At 36.0% G+C, this 25,667-nt stretch overlaps 1 protein-coding gene across 1 annotated transcript in view; it reads left to right on the top strand.

Moving 5' to 3' along the window:
- The first annotated feature begins 1,090 nt into the window (after positions 1-1,090).
- Positions 1,091-25,667, top strand: part of GABRG2 (gamma-aminobutyric acid type A receptor subunit gamma2) — a 113,761-nt gene continuing 89,184 nt past the window's right edge. Inside the window, exon 1 of the mRNA XM_047860951.1 lies at positions 1,091-1,197. Coding sequence (XP_047716907.1) covers positions 1,091-1,197 — 107 coding nt within the window. The remainder of the gene's footprint in view (positions 1,198-25,667) is intronic.

Genomic DNA, 25,667 nt, shown 5'->3' with positions numbered 1-25,667 from the left:
CCACTATTTTGTGGTCTATATTCTTTACTTAAACAACTATCTCAGTGTAATTATTTTCATCCTTCAAGTGTTTGTGTCTTTACATTTTCACTGGGGAAGGGGAACAAAAAAGGGAGGAGTGAATCCTGGGGAGCATAGAATTTTTTCTTGTCTTTTAATTCTATCAATGTTTTCTCCCTTCATTCAAATGGAAAATTCACCAAATCTGTTTCCCTACAGGGAGATTTAGAGAGAAACGGTCATTCCTCCCCCATCCCCCACTTCTGCCCCTCCTCCTCCTACAGTGTAACCGTGACTTCTAAGACTTCACGATTTTAATAAGGATTCTTGGCAGATCTGATGAGACAAACCTTCTGTCACTGGTGATATAGTTTAGGGGCTTGCTAAAGCATCTCTCGTTCCCATGAAAGTCAGTCTTTGCATGCTTGTGTGTGCAGTAAGGAGTTTAAAAGCGCTGGGAAGACACCACGCATGTGTTAATTCGTGCTGCAGCAGCGTGCATCACTTCCACTTTGACCTCATAGTTAATCTGCGTGATAGTTAATCGCGCAGAGACTCTTTGATTTTTTTTTAAATTTCTTTTAAACACACACACACACACACACACACGCGCACACACACACACACACACACACACACACACACACACACAGCCTTAGCCCTGCCTGCCCTCACTAAAAGAAAAAAATCAAAACAGCAAACAAATAATCCTAAAACGATGGACCGGGGGAGTATGTGTAAGTGTCAGGGGCAGGAGTATGTGTAGAGTGTGCGCGCATCTCTCTCCCTTATTTGTCTCGGTGTGCGTCTCTCCCTGTACCCTCCCCCTGCCTCAAATACATTATTCCCCTAGTCTTGGAAGCCGCTCCCAGAGCTGACGCTTTGATGGTATCTACAAGCGTTTGTGTTGATCTTATTTCTGCCCCCTGAATATTAATTCCCAGAGCTGATGGCAACACAGCATCTCAGTGAAGGGACCTACTAGAGGCAGGTGGGGGGAGCCACCATCAGATCATAAGCATAATAATAATACAAAGGGGAGGGATCCTTCTGCAACCAAGAGGCTAGAGGCAGAGGAGGAAAAAAAGCGATGAGTCCGACAAATATATGGAGCACAGGAAGCTCAGACTACTCGACTCCTGTATTTTCACAGAAGATGACGGTGTGGATTCTGATCCTGCTATCGCTCTACCCCGGGTAAGATGTGCTGTTTTCAGCGTTGTTTTGTTCCGGAGACGTGGGGGAGGGGGAGGGATGTGGAAATAGGGAGACCACCCAGATTTTAAACACTGTTCTGGGATATGGGGTTATAAATGAGGGGAATGTGAAAATAGGGGGGCAGAAAAGAGGGAGAAAAGGGGAAGGTCACTTTCATTTATTTCTTAATTTTTTTGGTTTTATTTGTTTTGTTTTAGAGTAGAAAAGCTAACGTCATGAAGACTTTGTATTTGGGGAGTAGCATTTTGATAATACTGCAATCTGATATGGAGGTGGGCTGAACTGATACATGCCGGCAATTGAGGCCATGTTGGAGGCATTTTGGGTGGGGGGTCTAGAGCAGAAAGCTGCAAATGGGATCCTGGATCACACCCAGGAGATGTATGTATGTGGCAGGGAGGGGTTCTGTTCCTGTACACCAAAGTATTGCTTGCTCCTGCACCTGGACATTCTTAAGATCAGTCAGCCAGATTTTCTATTCAGCCCCATTGACCTAGCAGCAGATTCCCTGATGGACAGACATGGTTCAGCACCAGGGACAGCAGTCCCAGTTAGGGCCAAAAGGAAAAGAAGCTTATCTAATCCCATAGGACAGCTCTAATTCTATACAGGACATCCCTATAGTGCAGACAGGCCAAGGGAGCCAGAGAGCACTAAAAACCTCTGGGGGAGGGGGGGCTATTCTGATTTCTCTACACCCTCCAGGAGGTGGGAGGAGGACTGGGGCATGGGGTGGATAATGTAGTTGATGAATTTATAGAGGATATATGGCTAGAAAAGAGGTGGTCTTGCTGCAGTGTTGAAAAATAAGCCGAACGAAGTAAATGTTAAGCCAAAATTGTGAAGTTATGCATTGATACCTTAAAGCCTTGCTGCACTAAATGGAAAATGGGTAAGGGGAAGATGAATTCCTAAAAACGCTGAGCAATTATATGCTCTGAAGTGCTTTGCACCCAAATTTTCCTGAACTTCATTGCACCAAAAGTATCAGGAGAATATTCTTCCACCTATAGATCATCATTTATTTACACACCTGAATAGCCCCTGGACCTCACGTACACATACCCTCAGGATTTCTAGCCAGGGCCAAAGTCAAGTTAGAAGTCCACTACTTACATTTCTTACTTTCCTCTATACTGTCATTTTGAAGTAAAGCTCTGGAAGAATTACTCTCATCTTTCTCCACCTAGCACCCCACAAAAAGAAGAGAAAAAAACTAGCTATAGAAGAAATCAAGTCATTGCCCTAAGGTTTTTGTGGGAGTTGATACTCTTGTGTAGTAGTTGTGGCAAAAGAAGACAAAAGGCATGAGGGTTAAACTTTTATTTTATCAAAATTTTCTAGTTAACTTCTCTGGTCCTCCATTCTCTAGGGTAGGTATTGGCAGATAAAGATTTCTGATAAAGAAGAGACACAGGGAAAACAAGGAGTGAAAGCCTTTTTATTTGGAGTTTTTAAGCAGAGACAGGTTCTGCTTAATTCTTTCAGCACTTTTCATACCTTTGTTCTTTACTATAAAAATAGAATGTGTTTTCATTAAGAGTATAAGATTAGGTAGCTTTCTCAGAAGTGTATACTACCTTTCACTGGAAATTGTTCTATGCAATACATTTGAGTGGAATCCTGGAAAATCATTTTTTCTATTTAAAAATTATACATATATATTTCTGTTCAGTGTTTTGTGTAGCTCTTAATTTGTCTCAGGAATTAAAGAGTTGATAGTTGCTTATGGATAGAATATCATTCTCATATTGTTACCAGTTATGAAACCTGTGGATTGAAATCTAGACAGGACATAGGGAAATATGTCTTTCCTTCCTCTTCATGTCTATCTTAGTAAACAATTTTATAACTAAATCAATGAAGATATTCTTATTTATCTCCAATAGCCTTATTTTAATGAAAAATATATAATTTTATTATTTTTCATAATAGTATCATATTTAACATGCCTTTTTGTTGCCACAGCTCTGACTTTTCCAATATTATATAAAAAGTAAAACTTTAGTGATGCATTTTAATTTTCAATTCTTTGCTTAGTACCCTAGATGAGCTTTTTAGATAGCTCTAAATAATGTAAATAATGTGTAATGTAAACTCTCCAATAGGAAGATTTGCATATTTTCTCAGTAATGAGAGGGAATGGAGTCATTGCAGTTTAGTGCAGAGAATGTGATCAGAGTTTTAGTTTGCTGCAATCTCATAAAAAAAAGCCATTTGAGTGGCTGAATAGGGCCGGATGGAAATAGAAGCTTTGATGTCTAAAGCTGATTCTTTTTTTTTTTTTTTTTTTTTTTTTTTTTTTTTTTTTTTAATTTTTTTTTTCAACGTTTATTTATTTTTGGGACAGAGAGAGACAGAGCATGAACGGGTGAGGGGCAGAGAGAGAGGGAGACACAGAATCGGAAACAGGCTCCAGGCTCTGAGCCATCAGCCCAGAGTCTGATGCGGGGCTCGAACTCACAGACTGCGAGATCGTGACCTGGCTGAAGTCGGACGCTTAACCGACTGCGCCACCCAGGCGCCCCTAAAGCTGATTCTAAAGGAGGACAAAAAAGCATCTGGGAAAATGTGGGATCCTAGGAGCCAATTTAAGAGAGGTTTGGGGGGTAAATAGTGGCAGTAGAACCACCTAGAAAGTTGAAGGTAACTTTAAGAAACAAATATTTAATTGACTTTTTCATTTATATACCTGCAAAGAATAAGTTTTTACCCCTTATTAAATTGACTAAATTTATTACGTTGTGTTTATACCAAAGGAAAACAAAGAGGATATAAAGCATTGGGATGAGGATGTTAGCACCTAATATCTCTTCTTGTGTGGGAAATATTAGTTTCTGAAACTCAAAATTATGTAAACTGTCCTGTATCTTGTTTATAGTGCTGTCATAAGAATCACCTAAAAAACTTGCCAAAATGGAGATTCCTGAACCCTACACTGAAAGATTCTGAATCTTTATTTCTGGGATGGATCTCAGGAATATTCATTTCCAATAAGTACCCTAGACCCACATTGAAAAAAAGTGGTATTTACTTTGCTGATTTCTAGAAGTTTATTTATCACCATATTTAATATTTACAAGTGCTTTGAATAATGCTATTTTATTCAACTGAGCATAATGAGTCAATTTCATATACAGAATTTTTCATTTGTAACATTGGGCATATTATATAAACCACAAAGGATAAGGAATACCTAGAAAGAATTTTAGTAAACCCAACTCATGTGTGAGTAAACATTGGCTGAAAAAATAAAATATGCATACATGTGTGAATGTGTGTGTAATTATATTCACAAACTACATACACTCCATGTACAACTTTTCATAGATACAGGTTTTAAAACAAATTTTACAATTTTATAAACTCTTTCAATGTGACTACATTCCACCTCAGAGTAAAGATACCCTAACAAGAAAAAAGAAATAGAAATTTTAATGTAATATAAACTTTTTAGAATAAATAGGAATAAGTGTTAAAAGCGAATATATTTTTATTTCTATCAGAATAAAATAAGATTTTTATAACATAATTTTTTTCAAGGATAGATTGAATAGACATGAATTTGATTAACTTTCTGATATTAAATGTAACCCTTACCTTGAAGTTTGAGCACTGAATTTTATTTCATTTATTAATTTATTTTTTATTTTTTTGAGTTTATTTTGAAAGAGTTAGAACATGAACAGAGGAAGGACAGACAGAGAGAGAGAGAAAGAAGGAGGGAGAGAATCCCAAGCAGGCTCTACGCTGTCAGCACAGAGCCTGACTTGGGGCTTGAACCTATACAGACCTTGAGATCATGAGTTGAAACCAAGAGTTGGATGATTAACTGACTGAGCCACTCAGGTGCCCCACACTGAATTATAAAAGAAGAAAACTGAGTTCAAGACTTGTAAATATTTTCTGTTCTTAGCTGTTCTCTGAACAGAAATGCTTCAGGTGACTCTTATGGTGAGCTGCTAAAGATTTTGACCCATAACCAATTTTTTCATAGTTTTAACTTTAACAGGCTATGATCCTGCTTGTAGAGAGAATCTTGTGATTCTTCACTATAACCCTGTTTGTTAACAGAATTCATCTCTAGCTACAACCTTATTCTTTCCTATATTTCTAAATCCTCCACTTGGTTTTATTTAGAAGAAAAATAATTTCCTCAGCGTAGTTAATTGCTTAGTTGTAGGTGTAAAATTTCAAACAGTCTACCCTGGGGCAAACATGTACCTGGAAAAAAAAGAAAAAAGAAAAATATGATCACCCAGTATTTCTCAAAATCCAGCTGCCCATCACCATCTACACAAAATATTTGACTTATAGGCAGGAATTTAAGAATTGGCTTTTAATTTAAGTAGTTACATAAATGTCTGTCTGATATCTTAGACTTCATTTAGAATAATCTCCTCAAAATAATTGAACTACAGAATACTTAATGATACAGGTCTCTGTTCTACACACTTGAAATTTGCTTCCATGTCAAAAAAATTTCAAGTTGGGAGTGCCTGGGTGGCTCAGTTGGTTAAGCATCCGACTTTTGATTTCAGCTCAGGTCATGATCTCACAGTTCATGAATTCAAGCCCCACATTGGTCTCAGTGCTGGTAGCATGGAGCCTGTTTGGAATTCTCTCTCTCTCTGTCTCTCGCTCTCAGTCTCTCTGCTCCTCCCCACTTGCACTGTCTCTGTCTCTCTGAAAATATATAGACTTAAAATTTTTTAATGTTTTTACTTATTTTTGAAGGAGAGAGACAGACAGAGCATGAGTGGGGGAGGAGCAGAGAGAGAGGGAGACATAGAATTTTAAGCAGGCTCCAGGCTCTAAGCTGTCAGCACAGAGCCCGACTTGGGGCTTGAACTCACGAACTGTGAGATCATGACCTGAGCTGAAGTCGGACGCCCAACTGACTGAGCCACCCAGGTGCCCCTGAAAATAAACAAACTTAAAAAAAAAGAATTTTTCAAATTGAAGGGAAATAATGTTAACTTTGGAGACTTTATCTTTGTTGTAAATATGTTAGTAGGGCTCTGGCTCCTTGTCACTGCCACAGTTTCCTAGCCATTCCCAAACAGGCTTTTCATTGTTCAAATACAAGTAGACTTTGCTGGAATGACACATACTTGTTTTTTTAAATGTTTTTTTTTTAACATTTGTTTATTTTTGAGAGACAGAGGGAGACAGAGCACAAGTGGGGAGGGGCAGAGAGAGAGGGAGACACAGAATCTGAAGCAGGCTCCAGGCTCTGAGCTGTCAGCACAGAGTGCGATGCAGGACTCAAACTCAAAAACTGTGAGATCATGACCTGAGCCGGAGTCAGATGCTCAACCAACTGAGCCACCCAGGTGCCCCTGGAATGACACATACTTGTAACTGAAGGGGAACAAGTACATATTTGTCTTACTACATAGGCTTTGGTTCTACAACCAAACTTGTGTTCATGGCAGGGTTTCAATGATTATAAAGGATCTTTGCTTAAAAGTATTCTTGTTTTCCCCACTATTATTTTATTTGCTATTCATATGGTTTTCCTTATTAATGGGTGGAGAGTGTAATGCCAGTGCTACTTATTTAGCATTTACATGGCATTTTATCTATAGAGTTATACAATGATTTTTTAATGATATAGAATTATTACCATATTTTGCAATCTTATCACAATACTATAGGGATTAATATGATTTGGAGTTAAATTTTATTTTTACTCCAAGCCACTAATGTGTAACTTAAAGAAGGGTTTTTTATTTTCTTTTAAAGGATATTTATTCTCCAGAATATGGGAGAAATGAATAGCAAACAACCCTCTCAGTAAAGTCAACTAGAGAGGCCTTTCATATCTCAAAACAATCCAAGTATTTTCTTACCGTTAGAAAGCAAAAGGGTGGCTATACTTGTGTAGTTTGGATTATTGCCCTAAGAATGTGATTAGAGGAGTTTTAATCCTGCTGTACAACTAATATTCAAGAAGACTCAGACTAGTCCCTTAACTTCTCCATATCTCATTTCCTACAGCTTTCACAAAGAAAATATTATTTTCCTTATCAAACTCATGAGACCAGAGAAAAGAATGTGCATGCAAAAATTCTCAGAAAAAAAATAAAGCCCCAATTTCCAGGTGTAAGTTCATACTCCTCTGGAAATTAAAGCTTAAGCACTTTGATATTAAGCTATCATATGCCAAAGTTAATTAAGCAGTTGCTTGTATGATTGAGGTGATTAAAATGTCAACCTTAACTATTAACATATTGAACATAGAGATACACAGATATTTAAGTAGTAATATTATTTCTGCTTGAATATTTAGTTTAGTTGCCTTGATTTCGTCTTTCATTATTTTTTTTTCCTAAGGATTTTTGTAGATCTTTAATTTCATGTCTTCTCTTAGGACATGATACTTAAAATTTGCCTGAACCTCCCAATAACAGATTTATTGAACTTGCTATGTACAGCCTAGAAATTGTGTTTCTCTTCAAACCTCATCTGTTGAATCTCTTTTCCTCACACCTGGACAATATCTAAGACAAATCCTATAAGTTTTCTCTTTATTTTAGAGTTTAGAATAATCTTGTTTTTAGGTATTAAACTCTCATGTAAATTGATCTTTCAACCTCCCAGTGAGTTTTGTTTTATTTTTTCTTCTATTCTTTTGATCAGGCTTGACCTAGGATTTGGCTTGTTATGCTTGTTTTTGACCTTTTTTTGTTATGCTCTTCTTGTTATGCTTGTTATGCTGTTAGGCTTGTTATGCTCTTGTTATGCTGTTTTTGACTATTTTTTGAGATTGGAGTGGAAAGATAGAAGATAATTAAAGGAGGAGAAAGATCTTACTTTGTATTATCTGGGTGACAGATATCTAAATGTTGAATTATTCTTTCATGGGGAGATTGGATGGGTTCTATGAAGATACCCTCTTTCTCCTTCCCACTTTTGGGGACCTATAGCATCACATTATTCCCTGACATGAGTTATACTATATGATGGCTGATGTTGGATGACACCCCTTCAGCTCCAATCCAAAATATATCCACCCTGATTCCCTGCTAGCATCATCTCACCAGATAGACAGTTTTTAAAGACAATTCCAACATGATTTTGTTTTGTTTGGCATTTATTTGTTTTGGCATTCATGGGAAGGGCAGAGAGGAGAGGGAGGGAGAGAGAGAGGGAAGAAGGAAGGAGGGAGGGAGTGAGGGAGGAATAAAATATGAACTGATAGACTTAGCAAACTCCCTGTCAGATTCTAGAAGTGAAGATCTTTCTAACTCTATTCACTATTGGGTCATTCAAATAAGCCTATTACCTTTAGACTTCTTCAGGAAAGAATCAGGCTAGTCATTTAGACTCTTCAGATTATAGAGAATAAAGGCCAAATTTACCTAAGAGTTCTCTATCCACTCTGTTTCAGAGAGCACTAAAGCAGGTATGCAATTTTCTGTTTGGGGTAGGGATAGCAATTGCCCTCCTTAGTTTTCTCTCACAGTGGACATCTATGAGTGGATTTTGTGACTTCTTTTTTAATCGTCTTGAGATAGAAGTGAAGCAAGTACCTCCATGGGAGGAGGGGATATGAAATTGCACAGCTCTTTCTACTCATAGGCCAATAACCTTCTTCTGTAAGAACACCTCTGTCATTGATTCCTTACACATCTATTATGTGGCTCCAAACTGGGAAAAGGGAAAGGACTCCATGACCTGTTTTAGCCTTCTCTAGCAAGGTCTGCCTCTTTTTGGTGCCTAACATATTTGTATTAAATGAGATCCTAACACTTCTTGCCATTTTTTTCCTCTGTTCTCGACATTGGTCATGACAACAGGGAAAGTATATTTAATATTCTGTTCCCAGGGCGGCTGGGTGGTTCAGTCATTAAGTGTCTGGTCTGACTTGAGATCAGGTCACTATCTCACAGTTCATGGGTTTGAGCCCTGGGTCAGACTCTGTGCTGACAGCTCAGAGCCTGGAGTCTGCTTCAGATTCTGTGTCTCCCTCTCTCTCTGCCCCTCCCCCGCCTATTCTCTCCCTCTCTCTCTCTCTCTCTCTCTCTCTCTCTCTCTCAAAAATAAACATTAAAATTTTTTTTTAATTAGAAGATTCTGTTACCTTTGCAATATTTCTTCCAAGTATCCACTGGCTAGTTCACCTACTTCAAGTCTTTTCTCAAATATTACTTTCCCAATGAGGCCTACACTGATTATTCAATGTAATGTTGCAAACAACCCTCAACCTTGTACTCAAAATTCCACTTATCCTCATCTATGTTTGATCCTTCGTTATACTTCAAGCCTTCAGTAATTAAGCAGATAATTTTATTATATGTTGCTTACAGGTTTATTATTTTTTACTTTTCATTTTCTGCCTCCCTTAGCTAGAAGCCAGGATTAATGAAAGCAGGGTTGCTGATTTGTCTACTGATATAACCCAGGCTTTTAGAGAAGGACTTTGCCTCTAATAGATCTTTAATAATTCTTTTTCAATTAAATAATTAAAAATTCATTTTCTTTTCCCTGAAATTTGTCTTTTTTTATAAAAGGAAGAAAGAAAAGCCTTTTTATTTTCCTAACAGTATCTCACTCTAAGTTCAGCATATACAGCTGCCAGTAAAAACAAAAAAGCAAATAGGTCCTATAGTGTAATGTAGTCCTTAAAGAACATAAGCTATGGAGCCACACTTGACCAGAATTCCAATTGCTATCCCTACCATCACTTGATGGCCCTCAGCCACCTTCATGTAGTCTTAGTGTCTTCAAATAAAAAAAGGAAGATAATAATTTTACATAAGATTATTTTGTGTAGTAATTGATATGATACATGTATCATCCCTTGTATGTTGTCATTTTTGTTATTGTTTTTGTTACTACTATAAGGTCTATTTCCTGGAGATATTCCTAAAAGCAGAAGTGTCTTCTCCACCTCTGTTAAACTCCAAATTTTAGGAGAGTGCAGAAAAGAGTTTCTTAATAAAAATTCTCTAGTTCTTTAGTCTCCTACCTTAACTTGTATAGGAAAAGAAAATAGGGGAGAGGTCCCCAAGTTTGTAGAATGCCTATGCTAATCATTGATTTTAGATCATTATCGTAAACTTAATATTTCTAACAGATGTCAATTAGATGCCAATATAATAAGAAAATATATGCTAACATATGAAACTTCTTGAAGATAGCTTCCTTAATGATATGCAAAGGAGCATCTTTTTCCAGAGATAGTGTGAAATCACTGTCTTTGAGTTTCTGAGCAAAATTACTCAACCCATTTTTCAGAGCAAACCCATGTTGTTGTCCAGCAAACCCTGGAGAGTAAGGAGGAAGGAGACAATCCAAGCTGATATTTTGCTATTAAGTGTCATGACTAACTCATGTTTTTCTTTGTGCCTAATAGGTATGATCATAGAATTAAACTCAACATTATCTGTTGTGTAGGGTACTATATCAGTCACCCGAAGTATCGTTCTGATTCCAGTTTTGCTATCTTACTAATTTACCACACAGCAAAGAGACTTTCCTTGTATCAAATATATTATTTAAATAAAGACAATTGGGATGTAATAAAATATTCAGAATTTAGGTGTATAGTTAGATGAAATTTTTTCAAATGTATCCACTAGTATAACCATCCCTCCTACACACACACACACACACACACACACACACACACACACACACACAGGTTTTTAATATATATTACTTTCCATCACACCTGTAGATTTTCTTGTGCTCCTTTCCAACTAGCTACCTGTCTACTCTCCCTTTCCTCCCTTCTTCTGGTAGTCTCTCTTGTGGCTTTTCTCACCATAGACTTTTTTTTTCCTGTTCTAGAACTTGATAGTGATGAAATCAACAGGTTGTACCTAGCTGCTTTTGCTAAACATAACGTTTTTGAGACATAATAATGTTGCAGATATTATGAGTTCCTTTTTATTGTTAAGAATCCATGGCATGAATTACAGTATGTTTACTGAATCTTTTCTTGATTTATCCAATTTGAAGCAGTTTGGACAAAGCTGGCAAGGACATTACTGTACAAGTGTTTCTTTGGACCTGTTTCCGTTTCTCTTGGTGGGATTGATGGGACACATAATTGATTTATTTGTATATTATAAGAAATTATTGGAACAATTTTCTAATGTGTGACAGTTCAAGTTGCTGCAAACCCTTACAACTTTAGGTATCGTCTGCCTTTGTTTTAGTTATCTATTTCTATATAAGCAGGTATCCAAAGCATATCTTACAAGGTTTCTGAGGATCAGAAATCCAGGCGTGACTTAGTTGGATGATTCTGGTTCACGATCTCTCATGAGGTTGCAATAAAGTTCTTGAACAGGGTTCCAGTTATCTGCAGGTTCTGGACAATCCATTCCCAAGTTCACTCCTATATTGATAGGAAGCTCCATTTCCTTGACTGGTGGCCTTTCCATGGTGACGGAGAAGTGGAGTGAAAAGAAAGAAGAGAGAAAGAGAGAATGCACGCTCATGCGTGCAAGAGAGAACTCAAGATAGAAGCCATAGAATTTTGTAATAAAATCTTATAATTATGTACCAATACTATTGCCATGTGGTGTTAGTAACAGAGAACAATCCTGATACACAGTGGGAAAGGTTTAGGTAAAAGTGTGAATGTGTGAATACCAGGAAGATAAGGATCACTGGGGACATGTCAGAAGCTGGTAACTAAAGCCTTTGGGGTTTTAACCATTATAGTGGGAGTAAAGTTGGACCTATTCAGGTTTTTTGTTTGTTTTGATATATTTTATTATTGATTTGTAGGAGTACTTTATGAATTATAAATAAAAGTCCTTTGTCAGATATAAGTAGTGAAAATATTTTTCCAGTCTATGGGCTTATTATTTACTGATTAGATGAACAAAATGTTCAATTTTAAAGTATAATTCATCATTGTTTCTATTCTGGTTAGTGGTTTTCTATCCTATCTAAGATATTTGCTTCCCCCAAGTTTGCAAAAATATTTTCATATTTTTTTCTAGAGGCTTTGTAATTATAGCTTTCTCTTTGATCCATCTCAATTTTTTATTATTTTCATTTAATATGTTAGAGGATGAGATTCATTTCCCCTATACATTTATCCAATGGTCCTAGCCCTATTTTCTGGGAAGATTTTCCTTTTCCTACTGACATTCCTTTTAACTTTGTCAAAATGTTATTAACATGTATGTTGAGGTCTGTTTCTGAAATCTGTTTTCTATTCCATTGGTCTACTTGACTATTCTTAAGTCAGTACCATATAACTTTGATCATTGTAGCCTTGTAATAAATCTTGAAACAAGGCACTGAATATGAAATAGATCCTTATGTATTTTTCTTTTTCAAGATCTGATTTGTCTATTTTACATCTTTTATATCCTCACATATTTTTAGTAAATTTGTCAACTTATACAAAAACAAACAAAACAAAAATGTCCTGCTGTGTCTCTTTTGAAGTGGTACTGAATGTACAGATCAAGTTAAAAATTATTGACATTTTGACAATGTTAAGTCCTACAATCCATGGACATGGTTTATCTTTCTTTATGTTTAGGTTTTCTTAAGTTCTTCTCACTAATTATATATTTCAATGTAGACACTGCACATTCTCCTTAAGTTTATTAAGTATTTTGTCTCATTTTAAGTTATGTTTTTAAATTATTTTCTGTTTATTATTATTATATAGAAAAACAATATATTTTGTATATTACTTTTATATCCTCTGGTATTTGTTCTAAAAGTTATTCCAGTAGTTCTTATAGGTCCCTTATGATTTTTTATATGCAATGTTGTTATCTGCAAATAAAAATAGTTTTACTTCAGAATAATTTATTTTTTAAAATTTTTTACATTTTATTTATTTTTGAGAGAGAGACAGAGCACAAGGGGGGGAGTGGCAGAGAGAGAGAGAGAGAGAGAGAGAGAGAGAGAGAGAGAGAGAAAGAGAGAGAGAGAGAATCCGAATCAGGCTCCAGGCCCTGAGATGTCAGCGCAGAGCCTGACGCGGGGCTCAAACTCACAAACCATGAATGAGATCATGACCTGAGCCGAAGTCAGAGGCTTAACCGATTGAGCCACCCAGGGGGCCCCAGAATGACTTCTTGAAATACAAATATGGTTGTTATATTGCCACATTAAATATTTGCAGTCACTCCCTTAATACCATAAGATCCAGTTGTCTTAGGTAGACTTGCAGGTAATATACCATATATTTGTTACACAAAATGGAGACATTTTTATAGTGAAAGGGTATAATTATTAATAATTCTGTCAGGATCACAGGTGCCAACTGGAACTTTCCCAGGCAAACTGGGCATGTGAATACTCAATATGGTCTTTCATGATCTGATCCCTGACAACCTCTCGAGTGTCATCTTCTGATTTCTCATCAGATACAACTTGACTCTCCCACTATATTTTACTGTTTTCTTTCAAATGCTAGTTTAATTTTCCTATTTCCCTTACACATACTACTTTCAGAGCTTCTTCCCTCTCAATTTTCTTTTGAAGATTTTGAAATTCTATAATTGAGAATTTCCATCATTGAGATGTTTTAGGATTGAAGAATATTTTTAATATAAATCTCTTCTATTTCATGGTTAAAAATGAGAGATCATAGTAAAAGATATTTAACTGAACTAATTCTTATAGTTAAAAGGATGAAAAATATCTGGTAGTGATACCTTACCTAAATGGACAAAGAAAACTTCTTAGTCACACCACATGTCACCTCCCCCAAATATTTATATAATACAATAAACAACAAATAAAAGTAACTCAATGGACAACATAATGGCCCTGTTGGCCATTAAGTACTCCTTGAAACATGTGACTTTTCAAATACCCTTGTGGCCAACAGGCCATTTACAGAGTTTCTGAGGTCCATGATAAGAGCTCCTTTTTGTAGATATGCTACCATTCCCATATACAGCTCAATTTCTCTGATGAATAAGTATGAAAGTAGACTCTGTAGAGAATCATAATAGGGAGAGAGATATTTTCTCATTAATTTTATTATTTGGACCTCAGATTCCAAGTAATCTCCTAAGCAGAATCTTAGTAGATGTTTAGGTGTAAATGAAATTTATCAGAAAAATGCACATAAAGCAGAAGTTTGGAATTAGTGGTTACATACTCTGATTTAGGTGATGTGAATAGTGCCCTTCTTAATTCCTGTTTATTTTGTGAATCACTTTTTGTTTAATCCATAGCCACTATGTTCCTGGCACTATGCCGGATGCTGACAAGCATTGAATGAGACAAACCAGTCCTTGCTCTTGTGGAAGTTATTTTCTAGAATAAAGACATGCTTTTAAAAGCAAAACACTATACTATTTATTATATATTATAATTATACTTTTATAAATTTACTTATAGAAAATATTCTATTTTATATTTGTTTCACTTACTGCCTCTGATTTAAGGAAATTGTGTAACCAGGTAAACATTTCATGCTCAGTAATTTTTTTCAACCCATAGGTCCATGTGGTTCTGTCCATTTTCTCCTTGAAATAGGCTAACATGGGATATCATTAGACTCTTGTTGAGCTTTAAATTGCTATGTTAAACGTGAATTTAACAAATGCAAAGCAGACAAATTTCCTCCTTCTTGTCTCCTGCTTTCCTGCCATAAATAAATATTTGTTGCATTCCCAATACTTGTTTGGCACTATACTAGGGGATGGAGATAAAACCATGAGAAAAATAGATACCTTCTTAATTCTTTTAGACCTTACAGTCTAGGGAAAAACAGTACACAAACTTCAAAGAGAGGTGAGTGTTGAAGAAATAAAAATTTGATATGATGGAGAAAAGAAAAGAATTACTTTAGGTAGAATGGTCAGGAAAGGCCATTCTGACTAATGGATAAGAAATTGAGTTTATATGAGTATTAAAAAAATTACCCATGAAAAGATTGAAGTGAAGATGGTTCTTATCATAGGTAACTGCATGTGCAAGGGTCCTGAATGGAGTAAGAACTTGGTTTGATTTAGGAACTAAAAAAAGGCCCAGATGGCTGGAGGATAGTAACTAAGAATGAAAAAGTCAGGACATAGGATTTAGGAGGCAGAAATCTACTTCCTATTACATGGAGTTGTAGCTTTAGTGAAAAAGTTGAATTATATTCCAGATGAGGGGTTTGTGTCAGGGGAAATGCCTTATATAATAACACCATCGATTTTTTTTCTTAAGGAAGAAGTGTGCCTCTATGATTTGGGGAATGGTAAGAGTTGCAATTTACCTACCAATTCTCAATTGCCTGCAATTAATGAAATTTTTGACTTTAACCTTCCTTAGAGTTATATATAGTAGCGTTCTACAGTTTGTTACAGAATCTTAGTGGGATCAAGAGTTAGTTATTAATTCTATTATGTCAATTATTTGAAGTGTAGTAATTATTTTGTGGCATTGTTATGAAATGATTGCACTATATTTAAATAATGTGTTTAAACAAATATATTTTATAAAGATGAATATTCTGTGTCTAAGGAGTAGCAATGTAGTCTCTTATTTCCAAATTAATCAATATGACTTAAGAGCAGTTATTTGGATGACTGAATTTTAGATTTTAAGGGATTCTCCAAGAGCATTAACAAAAGTATACTTATTTCTTATCCATAAAATATGTTGCTGAACGTAATCTGAGAACAACAAAGCCATGAAAAGTAATATTCCATCTAAAAAGCTAAAAGAAATCCAAATATCATTGTACCAATTTAAAAGGAAATCACATTACCATTTCATTAATAAAATTCCTTTTTCCCTAGAAGATTTTTAAATGTTTAGACTCAATTACCTCATACTTTAGTATCTGGAAATTTCACAAATATCTCATATCAAAGAATATTTTCAAATGTTCAGTGATTTAAGTTTACAGCATAATAGCTCTTTGTTTCATTTTTAGGTTAACATCAAGCATAACTGACCTTTTTTGGTAGGGAGTTTTATGAATTTTAATACAAACATAAATTCTTGTAATTCAGTATCAGGATACTGAATTGTTCTATTACTCCCCTTCCCAAAATAACTCCCTCCTACCACCCTTTGTAGTCAAACCACTCTCCCTCCCTTAAATCTTGGCAAAAACTGGTCTTTTATTCATTAGTGTAGTTGTTTTCTTTTGAAGAATATTATATAAGTGGCATCATCTAGTTGACTCCATATAGTGCTTTTGAGATTCATCTAAGTTATCGAGATGTCAGTAAGCACACACAAAAAGAGGTTCAACTGTCATAGCCATTAAATGTAAATGTACATTACGATACCAGTATACGCTTATCAGAATGGGTAGAATAAAAAAAAATACTGGCAAGACTAAGGGTTGGTAAGGATGTGGAGCAACTGAAACTCTTATACATTGCTAGTGGAAATAATTGGACAATTTTGTATAAGGTTAAACATACATACTATTACTCAGCAATCTACTATTTGTATGACAGAATTAAATATCTTATGGAATAATAACTTTAAAATGGATTACTAGATTATTTTTTTTCTGGAATGCTTACACAACATGATCATATTAAGTTTTTCCAGATGAGATGGAAGTTTCTTTTATATTGACTCGAGATTGTACTCTTGACTGAATTAATCAGGACTTTTTCAATGATAGTGATATCACCGAAATGGTAACCAGCAATTTGATCTACTTTGACACCACTGGTGATTATGTACCTGAGGATACTGGAAAGAATGGAAAGAATACCGTTAGGGAACACATGGAAGTATGGATTCTGTGGGAGCCTCTTTTTGTAGTTTGTGCATTTGGTTATCAGTCTCTTGAAAAAAGTAATAATACACTATCTAGAAAAGACACTAATTGACATTGTTATTCCATTAAGGCACTCTGTACATGATATGAATTCATTATCACTTCAAGCTTTAACCTTATTTCCTGATACAGGATCTAAGTTTGTTAGTACATAAATGATAAAAACTGGGCTTTCTCTGTTAAAATTTTTAATTTGCCTATGAACCAGCATGACAATTTAAAATGTGCTTAAACTGGGGCGAAGTTAGGGTGATTTCAAATTCTATTGGGATTTCTTTTTTTTACATTGTTTTGGAATTCTAAGAACGAAAGTAAGTATGGACTCTGTAAAATACATCTACAGAGCACTTATTCTCATTTCAGTACAGTTTTTTTTTGTTAACATCTACAATACTTTCATAATGATTAATACAACGTGAATTAATGATTGAATAAAAATTTCTATGATCTGGAGTATTTATAATTCCTAGTTACGTAAATTTACATTATAATGAGATAAAAATGGATTACTTATATAACAGGGATAGGGAAATTGAGGAGGAAGAAAACTGAAAGATAAAACTTGATTAATTTTTTTAACGTTTTAATTATTTTTGAGAGAGAGAGACAGAGAGAGAGAGAGAGAGAGGGAGAGAATGAGCAAAGGAGGGACAGAGAGAGAGGGAACAGAATCCATGAAGCAGGCTTCAGGCTCTGAGCTGTTACCGCAGAGCCTGACGTGGGGCTGGAACCCATGAAACACTGGATCATGACCTGAGCTGAAGTCAGACACTTAACTGACTGAGACACCCAGGTGCCACAGATTTGATTAATTTTTTAAAGTGACTAATAAAACCTTGATTTTAAGAAAATGTTTTAGGCAGGAAGAGCCAAATAATAAAACATTAAGAGTGATCTAGAAGTAACCATGGCCACAGAGAGGGTGTTGGAAATTGTACTGACTTGAACTTAAAGACACAGTACAATTTTAGAAAATAAAGAAACAAAGGAGAGAAAAAAAAATTTCCTATAATTATGCTCACTCAGATGTGTGTACTCATGTTGGTAAAATTCCACATAAAAGTGAAAATTCAATCAGCCACCTGAATAAATGAGCTCCATATTTCCAAACATTTGAATATTAAAACAAAATTGGAATATTTTACTTTCTGTTCTCACAGAACAGTGTCCAAAGATAGGAATTTTCAATATATTTTAAATACATTTGAATAAACATCTGAATATATGTAGATATTGCATATAATAGAATCAGCCTTCATTTTCCTTTCTTTTCCTTTCTTTATTTTCTTTTCTTTTAAGATTTTATTTTTTAAATAATCTGTACACCCAATATTGGGCTTGAACTCATAACCCTGACATGCTCTACTGACTAAGCCAGCCAAGTGCCCCCATCTTTCATTTTCTTGAACCAGTTTTCAGTGACCCTTAAACTAACCTAAATCTGGGACAGTTTAACCTTTGGGAGAAAGTACACAGAGGTCCTCCTAACCACATGTGTGGCCTCCTTGCAAATATGGGAACAGTTTTTATATGTGTGACTTTTATTTTGCTGGAAGAGCAAAAGTTGTATCAGTTCTTCAAAATGTTTTATGTTCCAGAGAAAACTATCCTTCTTACTACAGAAATTAAGGTTTTGCAAAAATGCAAAAGCACATTCATAGAAATAACCTTAACATCAAGTTGGAGGTACTGCAGACAGAGATTAGTCATGGTCTACCATATGACAGTGTTTTTAGTATTGCCTTGTGTTGTTAGTTAAGTGTTGCCTGTTTCTAACTTTTCAGGTATTTGTTTCCTCAAATAGATGAAAGGTGTTTTGATATCAGCATTGAAATTTCTATTTCTTTCCATCTGCAGTTGTGCTCTGCACAAAAGAATCTCAAATACATGCTAATTAAGTGAAGGACCAAGAAATCTAAATCTATAAGGCATTATTTCCCAAATTTGGCTACCTTCATGGTTTTTGCCACATCTCAGTGACATCTGATCATTTATTTCCTTGATATCTTTCATAAAACTGGTATCTTTTTAAAGCATATTATTTTATTTAATACATTAAATAATAAAAGAAAATCTTAAAAATCATTTTTACTTTTCATAATGCAAGACAACTGCAAAGTAAATACAATGAAACCAGGGTGGTGTTATGACATTTTAAATGTATATATTGGGGCGCCTGGGTGGCGCAGTCGGTTAAGCGTCCGACTTCAGCCAGGTCACGATCTCGCGGTCCGTGAGTTGCAGCCCCGCGTCGGGCTCTGGGCTGATGGCTCGGAGCCTGGAGCCTGTTTCCGATTCTGTGTCTCCCTCTCTCTCTGCCCCTCCCCCGTTCATGCTCTGTCTCTCTCTGTCCCAAAAATAAATAAACATTGAAAAAAAATTAAAAAAAAAATAAATGTATATATTACTTTCTGCTAGAAGTGCTAAGTTTGATGTTCTCCTTAGAAAGCAGATTAGTAAATTGGCAAATGTGGCTAAAGACAAATTACAAATAAACCAAGACAGTGTCCTTAATATAACTGAATATGCTAAAAGAAAATTAAAAAGGGAAAAATTTCAAATTACATGTTTCAGTGTCTTAATGCTATTCCTATGTGACATTTAAAGCTGCCTTGGTTACCAAGGACAATTGTCCTAAGTTCTTGGAAATACTGATACGGGATGATCTTAATAGGACATAAATTTTGAGGATAATGCTATCTTGAATTTCCAGTGTACCCTGAAACACTATTTCTAAAAATAGAAAACTGTGTATTTCTAGAATGAAGGAGAGCAGCCCCCCTAAATTATATTGGTCGAGTTTGTCACTGCGTTGTCACAGTCCGACAATAATGCAAGTGCAGTGGCTAAGTTCTGCTACCTCATAGAAAAAAAATTGTTGCATGAGATCAACATGTTATGGCCCCACTTTAGGGTACTGCCTTTTAAAAGTTCCATATTAGTATATAGATTGCAAGAAGAGTTGTTTCACTTTCCCAAGATCATTCAGGTTTTGAAGCCATAGCTTTTACTCTGTGGCAAAGTTTACCCAAACAAGAATTTGAGAATATTATTATTTTTATCACTTGGTAAAAAAAATGACATAAAAATACTTTATAAATAAAGGGATAAATTAGGAATGTGCCAGTTTAATAATCATTATTATCTATATAAATATCAATGTTTACACCATAAGAATTCTAGTATTCATTGACATTTCTTTCTTAGCACAATTTACCATCAACACTTTATTTCTATTCTATAGAATAGAAATAGATTAGATTTAGCCATGGCCTTGTTTCCTTTTTAACTCTCAAAGACATCTTCAGTGTATGTTACCTGAGTTTTCACATGCAAAGAATTATAGCATTTAACAAAAAAGGTGATGGCAATTATATGATGGCATATTATATGAGCAGCTCATTTTAATATTAGCTATAATTGTTACATGTGTACATTTTTAAATAGAGTAAATTTTACCATGTGAATTTTGCCAACATTCAATTTTTAAAAATAACCCACATTCTCCTTGATTCATTCAGTATTTTGGAAACTATTCATTGTGTGTTTTGTCAAGTGGCAGGCACTTGGCAAATTTTCTGAAAATGACACTGTTGGAGACGGAAACATTTCTTGCTCTTAGGAACCTTATGTTCTACTTTTAGCACTCACACCTAAACCTAATTTTTAAATGCTTTGTTGTTGTTGTTATTGTTGTTGTTAAGCAAAAATGTATGCAAAGTACAAAAGGACTAAAGATGGCTCAATGAATCATCACAAAATCCATATAATCACCAACCACAACTGGCAATAAAATATTGTTAGCACCCTAGGAAACAGCCTCACCTCCTTCCTCATTTTCTTCTTCTTTCCCTTCCCCCAGAGAAACCATTGTTTTGACTTTGAGCTCGATAGTTGAATTTTGCCTTTTATTAATTTTTTTAAAGGTTTATTTATTTTAAGAGAGAGAGAGCACTAGTAGGGGAGGGGGTAGAGAGAGAGAGGAGGCTAGAGAATCTCAAGACATGGGGCTTAATTCCACGACCATGAGATCATGATCTGAGCCAAAAGCAAGAGTCAGACATTTAACCAACTGAGCCACCCAGAAGTCCCTGCCTTTTATTACATTTTATATGCAGAAGCAGCATGTGGGTGTGTGTATATGAGTGTATGTGTAGTATCTTTTGCTCAAATTTTTATTTTTCAGATTTCATTTTGCTGAATTTAGTAATAGTTCACCAATTTGTATTGTTGTATAATATTATGTGAATATACTGTATTTTATTAATCCATTCTACTGAATTATGTTCTTATCTGTTTGGGTCATGTTTTATGTTTTTATCTATTACTAATAATGCAACTACGAATATTTCTGGACAAGTCTTTGAGTGGATATGTCCATGTGTTTCTTTTTGAAATAAATCTAGGGATGGACTTTTTGGGGGTGATTATCACTAGCAGACAATGCCAAAATGTTTTCCCACCAGTAGTGAATGAGTCCTAGTTGCTCCACAGTCTCCCACTTTTATTCAAGAACAGTTAAAACAAACCAACAAGGATGGTGAAGTGGCTAACCCAGAGAAAATGCACTTCAGGGATAATTCTAGACCTAACATTGATTTTCTTTCCTTTTCTTTTTTTTTTCTGTGTACACCCCTGGACCCCAATCAGTGTTGTGGTTGCCTTTTCCACATTTCTTCTCCTCACTTTATTAATTGTCCCAATTTCCCTTGGGTGTCTGTGAAGTCCTCATGTTTTTTTGTGAAGCTAATTCCATCTTGGATACTAGTGGTAGGATAGTTAGACTAAAATAATTAATATAATCCCACCCTTGGCCTTGGATCATAGTTTCATATGTGTGAATTCCTATGTATTTGGCTAGTGATGCATGAAATTAGACTTTCTGAGGACTGCCTTCTTTTTGAGAGAATTTCTGGAAGAGTTTCTCTATGTTTTCATAGATGTAAATAAAGAGGCATAGAAGTTAGGCGTTGGAGTTAGCTTCTCCTGACTGCAAAGTCAAGCTACCTTTGCGTTGAAGCTGACACCGTGGAGGATAGAAGGGTGAGATACAAAGAATCAGAGTTTTTAAATACATAGTTGTGAAGCTAACCAGGGCACCATGAAGCTTATCCTACATTAGGCTTTATGATTATATATTCCAGTGCTCCCCAATTTAGTTTGAATGTTCTGAGACTTGCCTTGAAATTTATTTTACCTAATAAAACCCCACAGAGTGTTATTTGATATGGATCGTTGGTGATTGCTAATAAAAAAAACAGTTTGCATTTACACACTGGAATATATATGTGTGATAATGGACTCAGTCAAATAAGCATATTTACCCACAGCTGTTAACCTAATATTAAAAAATTGAACCTGGTAAGAACTAAGGAAATCATCATAAATAGGAAAATTCATTACCAGAATTGATACTTAGGGATTTGCTTCCTTGCTGTAACACTCCCCTTTTTGTATATCCGCACTTGGGTACACACACGGGCAGAGAGCATTCCCAACAGGTTATGCACAGGTTCCTTACATGTCCTTACTGGGAGGTACAGAATCGCATAGGCCACTAAAGGCCCTAGGTGAAAGAGTAACTGGTGCCCCAATGCTCTTGTTTACAGAACACCACAGCATCCTGTGAGAGTTCCCAGTCCTCTTGGACAATACGGAGTGGAGTCCCTTCCTCCCATGATCACATTATGAGTCCCCATGTCCTTTGAGACATATATTTCACCTTCCATACCTGCTCTGACACTTTTTGCAGTGGCTGGAGGACATCGTTTAAAATGAACTGGTTGATATGTATGTCTTGCTCCTGGAGTGTGCACGGCTCTCCAAACTGATAAAGAGTTTGAGATGCTTGACCACATCCATGAAGTTAAATTACAAGCTCTGCCTTTTTTTTTCTTTTAATGTTCATTTATTTTTGAGGGGGTGGGGAACACAATCAGGCAAGGGGAACAAAGAGGGGAGACACAGAATTTTATTTATTTATTTTTTCAATATATGAAGTTTATTGTCAAATTGGTTTCCATACAACACCCAACACCCAGTGCTCATCCCAACAGGTGTCCTCCTCAAAACCCCTCACCCACCCTCCCCTCCATCCCACCCCCCATCAGCCCTCAGTTTGTTCTCAGTTTTTAAGAGTCTCTTATGCTTTGGCTCTCTCCCACTCTAACCTCTTTTTTTTTTCCTTCCCCTCCCCCATGGGTTTCTGTTAAGTTTCTCAGGATCGACATAAGAGTGAAACCATATGGTATTTGTCTTTCTCTGTATGGCTTATTTCACTTAGCATCACACTCTCCAGTTCCATCCATGTTGCTACAAAGGGCCATATTTCATTCTTTCTCATTGCCACGTAGTACTCCATTGTGTATATAAACCACAATTTTTTTTTTAATCCATTCATCAGTTGATGGACATTTAGGCTCTTTCCATAATTTGGCTATTGTTGAGAGTGCTGCTATAAACATTGGGGTACAAGTGCCCCTATGCATCACTACTCCTGTATCCCTTGGATAAATTCCTAGCAGTGCTATTGCTGGGTCATAGGGTAGGTCTATTTTTAATTTTCTGAGGAACCTCCACACTGTTTCCCAGAGCGGCTGCACCAATTTGCATTCCCACCAACAGTGCAAGAGGGTTGCCATTTCTCCACATCCTTTCCAGCATCTATAGTCTCCTGATTTGTTCATTTTGGCCACTCTGACTGGCGTGAGATGATATCTGAGTGTGGTTTTGATTTGTATTTCCCTGATGAGCGACGTTGAGCATCTTTTCATGTGCCTGTTGGCCATCCAGATGTCTTCTTTAGAGAAGTGTCTATTCATGTTTTCTGCCCATTTCTTCACTGGGTTATTTGTTTTTTGGGTGTGGAGTTTGGTGAGCTCTTTATAGATTTTGTATACTAGCCCTTTTTTCGATATGTCATTTGCAAATATCTTTTCCCATTCCGTTGGTAGCCTTTTAGTTTTGTTGGTTGTTTCCTTTGCTGTGCAGAAGCTTTTTATCTTCATAAGGTCCCAGTAGTTCATTTTTGCTTTTAATTCCCATGCCTTTGGGGATGTGTCAACTAAGAAATTGCTGCGGCTGAGGTCAGAGAGGTCTTTTCCTGCTTTCTCCTCTACGGTTTGGATGGTTTCCTGTCTCACATTCTGGTCCTTTATCCATTTTGAGTTTATTTTTGTGAATGGTGTGAGAAAGTGGTCTAGTTTCAACCTTCTGCATGTTGCTGTCCAGTTCTCCCAGCACCATTTGTTAAAGAGACTCTCTTTTTTTCCATTGGATGTTCTTTCCTGCTTTGTCAAAGATGAGTTGGCCATACGTTTGTGGGTCTAGTTCTGGGGTTTCTGTTCTATTCCATTGGTCTATGTGTCTGTTTTGGTGCCAATACCATGCTGTCTTGATGATGACAGCTTTGTAGTAGAGGCTAAAGTCTGGGATTGTGATGCCTCCCGCTTTGCTCTTCTTCTTCAGAATTACTTTGGCTATTCGGGGCCTTTTGTGGTTCCATATGAATTTTAGGATTGCTTGTTCTAGTTTTGAAAAGAATGTGGTGCAATTTTGATTGGGATTGCATTGAATGTGTAGATAGCTTTGGGTAGTATTGACATTTTGACAATATTTATTCTTCCAATCCATGAGCATGGAATGTTTTTCCATTTTTTATATCTTCTTCAATTTCTTTCATAAGCTTTCTATAGTTTTCAGCATACAGATCCTTTACATCTTTGGTTAGATTTATCCCTAGGTATTTTATGCTTCTTGGTGCAGTTGTGAATGGGATCAGTTTCTTTGTCTTTCTCTTGCTTCATTATTAGTGTATAAGAATGCAACTGATTTCTGTACATTGATTTTGTATCTTGCAACTTTGCTAAATTCATGTATCAGTTCTAGCAGACTTTTGGTGGAGTCTATCGGATTTTCCATGCATAATATCATGTCATCTGCAAAAAGTGAAAGCTTGACTTCATCTTTGCCAATTTTGATGCCTTTGATTTACTTTTGTTGTCTGATTGCTGATGCTAGCACTTCCAACACTATGTTAAACAACAGCGGTGAGAGTGGGCATCCCTGTCGTGTTCCTGATCTCAGGGAGAAAGCTCTCAGTTTTTCCCCATTGAGGATGATGTTAGCTGTGGGCTTTTCATAAATGGCTTTTATGATCTTTAAGTATGTTCCTTCTATCCTGACTTTCTCGAGGGTTTTTATTAAGAAACGTTGCTGAATTTTGTCAAAGGCCTTTTCTGCATCGATTGACAGGATCATATGGTTCTTATCTTTTCTTTTATTAATGTGATGTATCACGTTGATTGATTTGCGAATGTTGAACCAGCCCTGCATCCCAGGAATGAGTCCCACTTGATCATGGTGAATATTCTTTTTATATGCTGCTGAATTCGATTTGCTAGTATCTTATTGAGAAATTTGCATCCATATTCATCAGGGATATTGGCCTGTAGTTCTCTTTTTTTACTGGGTCTCTGTCTGGTTTAGGAATCAAAGTAATACTGGCTTCATAGAATGAGTCTGGAAGTTTTCCTTCCCTCTCTATTTCTTGGAATAGCTTGAGAAGGATAGGTATTATCTCTGCTTTAAAGGTCTGGTAGAACTCCCCTGGGAAGCCATCTGGTCCTGGACTCTTATTTGTAGGGAGATTTTTGATGACTGATTCAATTTATTCGCTGGTTATGGGTCTGCTCAAGCTTTCTATTTCCTCCTG

The sequence above is a fragment of the Prionailurus viverrinus genome, chromosome A1, assembly GCF_022837055.1.
Source record: "Prionailurus viverrinus isolate Anna chromosome A1, UM_Priviv_1.0, whole genome shotgun sequence".
Taxonomy (NCBI): domain Eukaryota; kingdom Metazoa; phylum Chordata; class Mammalia; order Carnivora; family Felidae; genus Prionailurus; species Prionailurus viverrinus.
Note: the sequence above shows the minus strand (reverse complement) of the source record. Positions and strands in the feature narration are given on the sequence as shown.